The sequence below is a fragment of the Leptosomus discolor genome, chromosome 6 (genome assembly GCF_034619465.1).
Source record: "Leptosomus discolor isolate bLepDis1 chromosome 6, bLepDis1.hap2, whole genome shotgun sequence".
In the NCBI taxonomy this organism is placed as follows: Eukaryota; Metazoa; Chordata; class Aves; order Leptosomiformes; family Leptosomidae; genus Leptosomus; species Leptosomus discolor.
Window position 1 is genome coordinate 40110975 of NC_141396.1, and position 12635 is coordinate 40123609.

General features: G+C 42.7%; 1 protein-coding gene across 2 annotated transcripts in view; it reads left to right on the forward strand.

Moving 5' to 3' along the window:
• PCDH15 (protocadherin related 15) overlaps positions 1-12635 on the forward strand; it is a 367987-nt gene that overhangs the window by 310995 nt on the left and 44357 nt on the right. For both annotated transcript variants that reach the window (XM_086467277.1, XM_086467276.1), the window contains 2 exons: positions 7721-7936; positions 12190-12278. In XM_086467277.1, the coding sequence (XP_086323403.1) occupies positions 7721-7936; positions 12190-12278 (305 nt within the window). The remainder of the gene's footprint in view (positions 1-7720; positions 7937-12189; positions 12279-12635) is intronic.

Below are 12635 nucleotides of genomic sequence, written 5' to 3' on the forward strand. Positions count from 1 at the left end.
CTGCTACCTGTATTTCTCAGAAGTTCTGTGGAGCTGGGATTTACTTGGAGTGGGCTGGGCAGTCATCAGTGTCAGGCTTAGTGGAGTCCATTCTTTTCGTCTGTGCTGTAGTACCTTTGTCAGTATGCCCTGCAAACAATGCACTTAAACCATAAATTAATTAATCTTTGGCTATGTGCAGTCTTCATGAAAGGTGATTATTTTACATTTCTCCAGTCTGCCCATTTCCACAGGGAATAATATCACAGTGTGAGGCGCAGCTGCGTGACCGCACAATCACAGTGTTACGGTAGGGCACTTGTCCCCTCACCCAGAGAGACTTGTGAAAGCGATGCCATGTGGCATTGTCACCAAAATTGCCAGTGGCTTATTTGGGATGAGCGTGAAAGTCTTCATTAAATGTAACTCATGAAGCTATTGCATAATCATCAGACGATTAGTTTTTATCATTATCAGCATGAGCTAAATTCAAACTAGCTGCTCAGAGTTAAATGCAATTATTAATTTTAAATGTTTTCCAGTCTCCCTAGCAGGGTCACCCTTAATCATGAGCCTGAAAACGTTAACAGGGCATGTAAAATGAAAGGGACTGCTCTGCTGGGTTTTTTTCTTTCTCCTAGCAGGTGGCAGGTTCAACTGTTTCCAGGCAGTTGCTGGTGCATAAAATAGCTTTTAGAACAAGACCATTTTTGCTGGTAGAAATTTACAGATTGTTGAATATTTTCAGTTCTGAATCCACAGCTGGCATTGTACTGTTTTAGAAGCAGTTTTTACTTTGTGATTTATAGAGACATAAGCCAGTACGTTTGTAGTAGCTATTGCAGGTTTCCTCTTTTTTTTCTGTATGCCTTCACTGCTGTGTTCTCTTAACACAGTTACCTGTCTCTAGCACTTTTGAACTCATGGTCATCAGCTTTTTTTTTGCCACAGACTGCCTCAGAAGTTTGTAGCTTTGGATCTCCTGGCATCTGTTCCTCAACCTCCTTTACAGACCTCCTTCCACCAAATTCCTAGCTGTGAGACATTTGGATAGCCTTTAGGGACAGCTGCTGTGTGAGGTGCTCACATGCAACCCAAGTTTTGTGTTAAGGAGTTACACCAGTAGGACAAACTGTAACTGGTTACTGAGGCACCATTAAAGGGATGCCTATCATTCCTAGGTTTTGACTCATCTGTTTTGATCTCTTTTCTTCCAGACATGCAGCTTCACTCAGCGCTAGTGAATCCTATATATATTTCCGTACTTGAATCAAAGGGTTTTTTCCCCTTTTGGTCCTCCTGAAGGTGAAAACTGATCTAAACAAACAGTGCCCTCCTGCTTCCTCTCTGTTTTAAGGCAACTGATGTGTTAAAAGTACCTTTTGTTGGCAGCAAAGCAGCTGTACCTTTCATCCCATTGCCGCTGCAGTGCTGGGCTGAATTAGGCATTGCTTGTCCGAGAGCGATCGCAGCACGGACAGTGTCCGTCTCTTTCCTTCATCTCTTCCCTGCCTCTGCAGTGCCAGGAATTTTAACGTTTCTAATGGCTTGCTGTGAGTTGTGCTGGCAGTCCTTGTGTAGGAGATGTAGTCACCAGGAATGCTTGGTGTATTGGTCTTTTTGCTCCAAGAGAGCTAGCTGCTAGTAAAATTACAAAAAAGTAACTGTTGATGACTTTGCTGAAAATACGCTTAATGTTAGGGCCTAGAGCAGCATATTTCAGCTGATGCCTGGCTGCCATAATGTGCTTTTGTGGTGGGGTGAGGGTGCACCCCAACAGTTGCACCTCTTTCTCCATGGGAGAGGATAGGTAAGGGCTGGAGCCAGCGAGTGGTGATGCTAATGAAACTCGTTTGTGTGGGCACGCTTATGCTGAGTTACAGGAGGGCTGAATTTGGCCTGGTAATTCTTAAAATCATACATATTTATCAGTACTCAATCACAGCAGAATTTAGGAGACATCTGTATTTCTTGCACATAGCAAAAGGAAGATATGCTGCTGTAATATTAAGTATAGCTCTCTTCTTTGACAGTCATAATGCAACTCTTGAGATGTCATATATCTCTTCCTAATGAAGTGTCAAAAATATTTACCTTCAGGACAAATTGCAAGAATAGTAAACATCATCCTTACTCTCTTATTAAAGAAGTTGGTACATGAACGTCAGCAGCTCACAAGCTCTCTCTGGTGGTCCTGCAGCGCTGAACGTTGCACTGAGTGTCCTTAGGTTTGATCGAAGTATAAATAGTGGTGAAAGGGGGGTAAATGGAAACAGCAGTGTTAAAGTATTTGAAATTGATGATTTTTCCGAGTTCCTCAAGCAGTTTTGCACTTGGCTTTGCTCATCTGCGTGTAGGTGGTTTCTGGGATGGAAATAGCCTGACCTGTAATGATACTGAGGCCATCGATTTCTCTGGTGTGCCACTGAGTTCTCAGAACTTCCGAAAATTAACTCGTAGCCTGTCTGCCAGCTTTGGGGGTTTGAACTGTAGTATTTTAGAGGCTGCAGGCTTAAAATTTCAAAATGTCTCTTTCGCTGGATGCGTTAAACTCAGCTGAAAGATTTACCGTACCGTTACTTCTAAGCAACTGCATATCATTGTGGAAAGGCTGACTTGGTTTAATGCCTGCAATATTGATACCCTAATTTGAATCCAAATTTTGTTTGTCCTTAGTTGCACACATATACAAGTTTGAAATACTGAAGGTGAAATTGATTTCTGTTGTGACTGAAACAAACTACTATTAGAAGTCATATCTTTCTATTGAGATAGAATTTGTTAATGCTAAAAAACCGATAGGCTTATGGCCCAGCTGAACTACTCTAATAAATCCATTTTAAGAAAGAAATTGGCTTTTTATTGAAAGGGCATAATGCTCATCTCGCAGGGCAACTCCAGGGAGCCTTTGGCAGTTAGCTGAGCAGTCTCTGTAAATCCTCACTTGCTACGATGAAGACTCCAAGGGAGCTGTACCAGATAGTGCTCTTCTGCCTGCTGCTATGTACCTCATATGCCGAAGCACATGCCGTGTGGGGTTACAGGACTTACTTTTGGGTCGTCCACCCCAGCTCCATTACTAGCAGACAAAGTTGAGTGTTCGTAAGCCACTGATTTTGCCAGAGTGGTCTTTTCTGTATTGTTACAGCTTTAAACAGAGCTATGTTGTACAAGCTGTACTTGCCTGGTCTTAGATGCATGCACACAGTGATTTGTTAGGTATGAGGCAAGGAAGTGATTATTTTAAAAAGGTAGCTGCTCTGCATCACCATGAAATCATTTCCAAAGAGGTTTCTTTCTTGTCTCTCAGGTGGTGCATAGGTGGCCATATAGATGGATTGTGCCAGTTATTATTTTTGCATATTCAAGTATCCCCTGCTACTACAAGCAGAGGCTTCCTGATCTCATTTTTGAGTACATGGAGGATCTAAACCTCTCTTACAACATGTTGACAAAATTGATCCAAAAAAGAAGCCGTTTTGAATGCCACTGTAACCTACAGTTTGTATGTTTTCAAGGATGTTTTATGTCTGTTACCGTGCTATTTTTAAATGTTTCCTTAGTAAGAGTAATTTCAGTAGCAATAGTGTAGTAATAGTAATCATGTAGAATCTTTTAGTTGTAATTTTAAGATTTTCCTTGGCATCTGGTTAAGAAGAGGTAGCTGAAGTGAAATATTTGATTTTTATGTGTACAGGTTGCCTGTGCCCAGGTGGGGGCTGAGAGGTCTCTGGGAGTAGAGGTTCGGGCTGCCTGGGCTGGGCACAGCTGCTTCCAGCAGCCCCATGGCCAGGCACAGCTGAGGTGGTATTTTAATTTTGGTCTTTGTTTCTCACCATCCAAATATGTTTTATATGGCAGTAAATGAAATTTTTTTCTTCAAGTTGAGTCTGTTTTGACAGTGATTGATGAGTGAGCTCCCTGTCCTTACCTCAACCCACAAACTCATTCATTTTAAGTTCTCCTCCATCCTGTTGAGGAGGGGAGTGAGAGAGCGGCTGGATGGGCCTTGGGCAGCTGGCCAAGGTCAACCCACCACAACAGGCTAATTTGAGAATACATCAGGTGAAACTGGTGGGAGTAAGAGTCTGATAAGGTCACTGAAGTTGGTGTGGTTGCTGGAGGAATGAAGGTGGTTGTGCAATTCAGGCATTTCTGCACTTCTTAAAAGGGTTGCCTTCAGCTTGGTGCTGAGCACGGACATTTAGCTCTCAAATAGTGGTGACTGTTAGCACTTGCATATTGACCTGGTTTTTAGGTACAGCTGCTTCCTTGCTTCCTTGTGCCATAGAGCATGCTTTCACATTTATTTGTTCCTTCAGCAATTTACTTTTCAAAAGGAAAGCCAAAAATGAGCCTAGTCCTGAAAATCCACCTGTCAAGCTCCTGTCTGCTGGCTTCATGATGTTTTGGGGTTGTATTTACCAATGCCAGTTGGATAGCGGGAGCACTCTAGAAAAGCTCACCGATATCTTTACCTTTCAACTGACAGAACGGGGTAAATTTCAGAAAGCTTTTAACCTTCCCTACCTTTCCTAAAAATGCTGATAACAGGGTTTGAGATCATGCAAGAGGTAGTAATCTTGATTTTAAGAGCCTTTTAAAAAGCTATAGAACTAGAGAACAAAAGCACTTTAACGTATTTTATATTTATGTTTTTCGTAGCCAAGTTAGATAAAGCTTTGTTAATTTAGAGGAAAACAAAGCATTTAAAAAGGATGCAAGGACCATTTTAAACAGTTCTGTCTCTGTGATGAGTGGCAACCAGTGTCATTGTGGGAGCTTATCTTTTGGGCAGCTCTGCGGCACGATGGTGTGCTATATGAAACATAGAATCACAGAACAGTTTGGGTCGGAAGGGACCTCTAAAGGCCATCTAGTCCAACCCCCTGCAGTGAGCAGGGACATCTTTAGCTACACCAGGTTGCTCAGAGCCACATCCAACCTGACCTTGCATGTTTCCTGGGATGGGGCTTCTTCCACCTCTCTGGGCAACCTGTGCCAGTGTTTCAGCATCCTCATCATAAAAAATTTCTTCCTTATCTCTAGTCTGAATCTGCCCTTTTTTAGTTTAAAACCACTAGTCCTTGTGCTATTGTAACAGGCCCTGATAAAAAGACTGCCCCCACCTTTTTTATAGGCCCCCTTTAAGTACTGGAAGGTTGCTAGGTGGTATCCCTGGAGCCTTCTCCAGGCTGAACAACCCCAACTCTCTCAGGCTGTCCTCTCAGGGGAGGGGCTCCAGCCCCTCCAGTGACCCTCCTCTGGACCCGCTTGAGCAGGTCCATGTCTTTCTTGTGCTGGAGGCCCCAGAGCTGGACGCAGCACTGCAGGTGGGGTCTCACCAGAGCAGAGCAGAGGGGGAGAATCCCCTCCCTCGACCTGCTGGCCACGCTGCTCTTGATACAGCCCAGGATGCGATTTGCTTTCTGGACCACGAGTGCATATTGCTGGGTCACGCCCAGCTTTTTATCCACCAGTACCCCCAAGTCCTTCTCGGCAGGGCTGCTCTCAATCCCTTCATCCCCCAGCCTGTGTTGGTACCAGGGATTGCCCTGACCCAGGTGCAGGACCTTGCACTTAGCCTTGTTGAACTCCATGAGATTTACACAGGCCCACCTCTCCAGTCTGTCCAGGTCCCTCTGGATGGCCTCCCTTCTCTCTACCATGTTGACTGCACCTCTCAGCTTGGTGTCATCAGCAAACCTACTGAGGATGCACTTGATCCCACTGCCTGTGTCACTGATGAAGGTATTCAACAGCGCTGGTCCCAGTGCAGACCCCTGAGGGGCACCACTTGTCACCAGTCTCCATCTAGACATTGAGCTGTTGACCACTACCCTCTGGATGTGACCATCCAACCAGTTCCTCACCCACCAAACAGTCCACCCATCAAACCCATCTCTCTCCAATTCAGAGAGAAGGATGTTGTGGGGGACCGTGTCAAAGGCCTCACAGAAGTCCAGACAGATGACATGCATAGTTCTTCCTTTTCCACTGATGTAGTCACTCTGCCATAGATGGAAGGCCACTAGGTTGGACGGGCAGGACTTCCCCTTGGGTGAAGCCATGCTGGCTGTCCCAGATCACCTCCCTGTCCTCCATGTGCCTTAGCACAGCGTCTAGGAGGATCTGTTCCATGATCTCCCCAGGCAGAGAGGGCAGGCTGACAGGTCAGTAGTTCCCAGGGTCCTCCTTGCTACCCTTGTTTCTTGTTTTCTTCACTACCTCTAGCTAAAGCAGCCCCGATATTATTGCTTAAGCCATGTATAGTTATATCTATTCCATCTGGTCTGATAGCAGTCAGAGTAGCATAGAAAGCACATACAGCTTTGAGTACCCAGATCATTCCTGTGTTATGGGTATCTCTTGATGATGCACGATGCAATCAACTGTGAGGCATAGATTCACTTGTTTCATCTCCTCGGTAGTATTCCCTGAAAGTTATTAGAAAATAAAGACAAAATAGGAGTTAGTACAAGTTTCCACTTTATAGACCTTGTTCACTGATGGTGAGGAAACAATTAATGATGATTAACGGCCATCTATTGGAGGCTTAATGACCTTGCACAGGTAATGCTTTTTTAGACAGCAGTGGCGTATCATGGTAAGCAACTCTTCACACCGCGATAAACCCTGATGAGATTGTGATTACTGGTTTTAAGTCATGGTGAAGTATGGATGTGACACAAAGACCTGCACCCTTTTGAAGTTAAGAGTGTTTTTTCTCCAACATTAGCTTAAGCCACAGGCTTAAGAAGTCATGCCAATATTTTGATAAAAGCCTGCTAATAGATGCTGAAGTGTCCCAGATGCTGAGGTAGTGCCCAAGTCTAATGAGTGGGCAGATGTACAGGCAGTAATTAGCTATCATCTCGCTGACCCGTTCCTGGATGGAGCACATGAAAGCATTATGAGGCCCCTCAGAAACACTCTTATCTGAGTATGGGTACTGTCTTTTCAACAGGAGCGTTATTTGTGCAAAGAGTAGGTATGGAAAGGCCAGAATGGGGCTATGCAGGGCTGTCGGGCACAGGGCAGGTGAAATACCAGAGCTCCTGGGCTGCCTCACTGATGTCAGGTCGTCCTAATTCTGCATCCTAATTCTGCAGCGGTTCAGCGACGGGAGAATGCTGGGGCAGCTTTGTGTCCTATACTGGGACTGTACCTCAGGTCCATTGTGCAGCATTGCAGGAATGCCACTTAATGCTTTTTATTTTTTTTTTTTTGTTAACAAAAAAGGAATTAAATTACTCCAAAAATATATGTGCTCAATCAGTGAGGGAGCAGAATATCTCTAAGAGGGATGACATTCTTGGTATGTAAGTTCGTGAATGCGTTGCTGGGGTTTTTTTTCTTTGATACTTAATTGTGAACAAGAATTTGGCAGTGGGGGTTTCTCAGAATTAAACTGTATGTACCTGTTCAGTTTGTTGCAGACTTGAAAAGTCCATTTATTTTTTTCTTCTTTTTTTCTTTTTTTCTCTTTTTTTTTTCTTGGAGCAGTTTAGTGCCAACATAGGAGAAAGAAATTGCTAGAAAAGCAAAACCATGTGCAGCAAAGTTAAATGAACCATTTTAAGTAACAGCAGTATCTGCTCTCTGGGATCTAACGTTTTAAATGCCAGAGTGGAAGAAATTTGCTGGGCCAATATGCAACTTTATTTAAAGGACAAGGTTAATGATTCTTTGCATGCGTATTTACTTTATTTGCCTCTGCTTGTTTTCTTTTTCCTATTAGGCCAATGATAAAGACACTGGGAATTATAGTGCCATGCAATACAGACTCATCATTCCTCCAATCAAGGATGGTAAAGAAGGTTTTGTGATTGAGGCTTACACAGGGCTAATAAAAACTGCTATGCTGTTCAAAAATATGAGAAGATCCTATTTCAAGTTTCAGGTTGTTGCAACTGACAATTATGGAAAAGGACTGAGCAGCAAAGCAGAAGTACTTGTAAGTATGAGCCAGGTGTTATCTTTATGAAATAATTCCTGAGGAAATTCAAACACTGCATAAAGTTTAATTCCAGGCAGACCTATAGGAAGGCCATAAACTGTGTGCACTTAATCTTTCTAAGTCACTGAAATAAAGTGGGGTTTTTTAAACCAAAAGCTTTTATGACTGTCTGAAACGTGTTCGTGTTTCGTAGCAGAGATACTGATCTCACTAGACGTGATGTTCAGAATTTTATTCAGTAAGCCATTGTTAGTGGTTCAATTTAGATTCTAATTGTTTGCATTAAATATGGACCTAAGTTGTGTTCTGCACCCAGAGGGCAGCAAAGAAGGTGCAGGTTTTGTGCATTACAGGTATAAAGCAGGTCACATCTGCATGATTGGGCATGAGCCATTACAGATCATCTCCGCCTAGTCTCTAGGTCAGTAAGGCGCAGCTAGCTCCCGTATCAAAACTGTGAAGCAGGGTTAGCATGGCATTAAACCCCAGTTAATAAGCCAAGCTGAAAGCTAGCTAACTTGGGCTGTACTCTGTGTAAACGTGAGTACGTAGCTCCTGGGTCAGAGTTACATCTGGTGTATATTGCAGTGCACACAAATATCTGAGCAGTCTCTGAAAGCTAGAAGTCAGTTGACTGCCTGGGGAAAGCCAAGGTCGCTATGTCTTAGTTGCTCATGTCTGGAAGGGAGATGCAAGGAATAACTCTGGGCCAAGACTGTACTTTAAGTTTTCAGGGAAGTCACGTTTCAAAACTGGCACCAGCTTTAGGCCTTGAGCTCATGGTTTAGTGCTGAGTAAAGCACGTTGACTACGTCCAGTCACAGAAACCATCAAAGCAAAATTTCTTTAAAGCCTATAACTTGATGAATTGGATTGGTATTAGCATAAAGTTGTAGGGATGAAGTGCATTATCTATTTCATGGGAATGCTGTCAAATGATACAGGTGATAGCCATAATACTTGGAATATTGAGTTATGCAGGAATTCGGCAAATAAACATAATACATGATGCCCTCATGCTTGACCTCCCCAAATGATAGGGCATTCTCATGCAATTTATGCAGTAATAGTATGTTAAAATATAGCCAGAAGGTATCAACATTAAAATTGGGAAGTGAAGTATGTCTCATTAATTTAGAGAGGTATCTTTAGGTTGTCTGAGTGAGGGATGAGCAGCACACTCGGTGGTTTTGAGCAAGGCATGAAAGCTTAGAGTAGCTGTAGATACAGTTACAGACTGACACCATCCCGCCGTGAAAGTTTGGGTTTGCCCTGAGCATGATCCATACATGAAGATCCTTTCTAACTAGCCTAAGCTGTTCCTGGGCTTCATGATTTGAACAGAATTTGTCCTGCTGTCTCTGGGGTGTCAGGCGCTCAGGCTGGGAGGTGTTACTTCTTTCAGTACAAGGTCAAGGAGTGCATGTAGGCAAGGGAAATAAAATTAAGTGCTCATATGCAAAAAAAAGATAGGATTGCACTGGGAGGAGGTCTAGGGAGAAGAGGTGGAGCAACACCAGAGGGGCAGTACTGGGAGGAACCTGAGGAGAGGAAGGTATCCTCCAGAACTGGGGCCAGGACACTTCCTCAAGAGACCTGGCACAGCTCTGAACAGCGTAAGCTGCCAAATCCACTGGTAAAATGTCTTCATGCTGTAGGGGACAGTCCATGTGAAGGATACCAGTCTGTTCCTGCTGGCTCAAGTTAGACATCTGTGGATCTACAGTTTGGTTCCGTGTGATGGAATTTCCCCTTTTAGCCTTTCTGAGACGAAAGAAATAAGAACTTGCATTTTAAAATAAGTTTGCTGCAAGTAAGCACTTAAAGGTACTAAGTAAGCGTAGATAGTGAATAATCACAATGATACCATCTTTAACCAAGTGGTTGTTGGGGTTTGGGGTGGGTCCCAAGGCCCCTGCCTCATTCAGTTGTCAACATAAGCTACTCCCAGGAACATAAGCACTGTCAACTCCATTGGTGCTGTATAGTCATCAACTCTGTAGGCTTTGCCTTGCTTGATTTTAAAAATTGGAAGGTGGCTAGTGAATAAAGCGTGGGATCAATGCGATACTGCTTATGGGCTAGTGGCTATCAACAATTAAAAACTCTGCTGCAAAATTCCAGTTTGTTGTGCTACTTATTTAATTTAACTTGGAACTTTCGTAGCTCTCAGCAATGTGTTCTTCAGATACTTATGGACATGAGACATCTGAACATGCTGACTGCCAGCTCTATGATTGAGGCTGACGCCTGCTATTTAGCATCACAAGACCTGGCTGTGGTTTTGCTCAGTAGACTGGAAGTAGCACAAGCTTTCTAAGGAGCGGTGGATCAGACAGTCCCTGGTAACTGTGCCCCAAAAAGCTTCCAGAGAGCAGTGACGGTGGTGCCTCAGGAAGAGCCTCTGCTTTCCCACACCTTCCATGTCTGCTCCTGGCATGTTTCCATTCCTCCTGGAGTGGAAGGGAACAGTTTCTCCCCACAGCTTTTGTTACACTGTAGGTACATTGGACTTAGTTCCTCAACTTAATGCTATTTTTAATAATTGAGAAAGGAAAGCCTTGACAACTGTGGATAGCAAGCAAGTTAATGTTACTATGGAAACCTTAACTTTTTCTTTATTTTTGTTCAACACCCTTGTTTTACTATAGCTTGTTGTGAATGTGTATTTATTGATGTCTTTTTATATGAACAAGTAGTCATAATTGTGATTCCCTGACTATCGAAAGAACTATTGCCTTTTTTTAAGCGCATTTATGCAGTGCTCAATACACGGGTGCACAATGTTTGCTTGAATTGGCTAATGTAGTTAATTCTATTAAACTGTTCATTGCTTTAGAGTTCCTCTCAATGCTCTTAGTCTAAAATTTATTTTGAGTTCATTATAATTCTGTTTTTCTTACACAGAAGCTGGTACATGTTGATCAGTGCATCTGATGACATTTCAAGAACATTTAAATATTTAAAGTTGAATTAAGCTTCAAAGCTGGTGAATCAGTGTTTGATGTGACAATATACTATGGCTTGTCTGCTGAAGTGCTTACAGGGCTCAGGCTTCTCTTTTGAAAATGAGGGGTTGTATTTTTCTTTTAGAGTTGAATCGGCTAACCCCGGTTATTAACTTTAATGGGTTTTACATTGTCCTACTTTTCCAAATTTACCTCCAGAATCCTCTATAGGGAGTTTAGGTTTGGAGTGTAATGTTTGCTGTCATGGCTATATGGACATGAGCCACATTTAAAGAAATGCTATATTATCTCCACCAGTATGGGAAGTAACTGTTCCTTTCACAACCTGAGGGAAAGCTGGCTGTGCTAGTGAAGAGATATTAGGAACTGAAAAAATATTTAAAAGGGAGGAAAAAGCATGCAATCATTTTACTGGAAAACAGCCTTTTCTTGGGATAAAAGTAGCTTGAGGAGACTAGATCAGGAGATGTAAAGCTGAATTTGATGCATGCGTGTAGTGCCTTGTGCACGCTGACCGTCCAACCTGCCACTGAGAGACAGGCAACTCACGTGGCTTTTGTAGTAGAAAATGCTAATGTGAGAGACTTGTTCTGAGCTCAGTCTGCTCTTTGGTGGAATCCTGGAATTTTTCATTCTTTTTTTTAAACAGAGCACACAACCATTGAGTGCATTAGAGGCATTTTTTCCTGACCTTTCAAAGAAAAAAGTTCAGTTGGAAAACGTTCAGGGTTATGTACGTATATAAGTTTTATGCTTTATGGAAGGAGAAGCTAAAAAACCTGAGATTAAGAAAGAAACTTTCACTGGTAACTTCAAAACAAATTAACATTTTCCTTCATGATTTTCTAACAAAGTATCATTGATTTAGTTGAATTCATCTTGTATCGCATTGGTGAAATTGCGTATCTCCAAGGCTGGATTTTGCTATGAAATCGTCAAAAATCCCAGAAAGCTCATAATTTTGAATATGGCGTATGGGACATCTGTGGTTCTGTAAGTAAAGTCTAAACTACAAAGAACAGGTTTCATAGGCAGCACCTTAAATATCTATAATTCTGATGCAGTCCTGTAATTACAGTTCTAGTTAAATCTTTGCGTGCTGTGTATTGGTTTTGACTGACAAGCAAAGCAAAATTTCCCAGCTCTCTTATTGGAATTAAAATGAGAAATCCATAAATCAGGGCATGGCTGTGAAGGCAGGAAAGTAATTATTCCATTCTTTTTGTACAGGAGGATGTTTTGTGTGGGAGCGCAAATTGAATTTCACTCTTCTGTTTCCAGGTGTCTGTGGTCAATCAGTTGGATATGCAAGTCATCGTCTCTAATGTTCCTCCCACCCTTGTGGAACAAAACAAAGATCAACTGATAGGGTAATAAATTTATTTACTCTACAAATATCAGACAATTCACAGGTTTTATGTTTAGATTCAGCAAGGAGTGCTCCCTTTATGCCATGATTTCCTTTTTTGCCAAAAGACGTGAAAATGTGCAAGCGGGTGTTTTGATGGGGATCACAGCTGGCCCCCCCAAATCCACATTTTGCCCCTCCTCTGGAGAAGGTAGAGGTACAGCACTTCTTGGTTTGCACATTTGCCTACTTTGCAGGCTGAAACTTGGTTCAGAGCTGCCCCTAATACAGACCCTAGGGGAGACTCCAAACACTGAGCATAGGAACGGCATCTGTTACTGTCCAGGGTGTAAAATAAAGCACATGTCCAAAAGGTTGA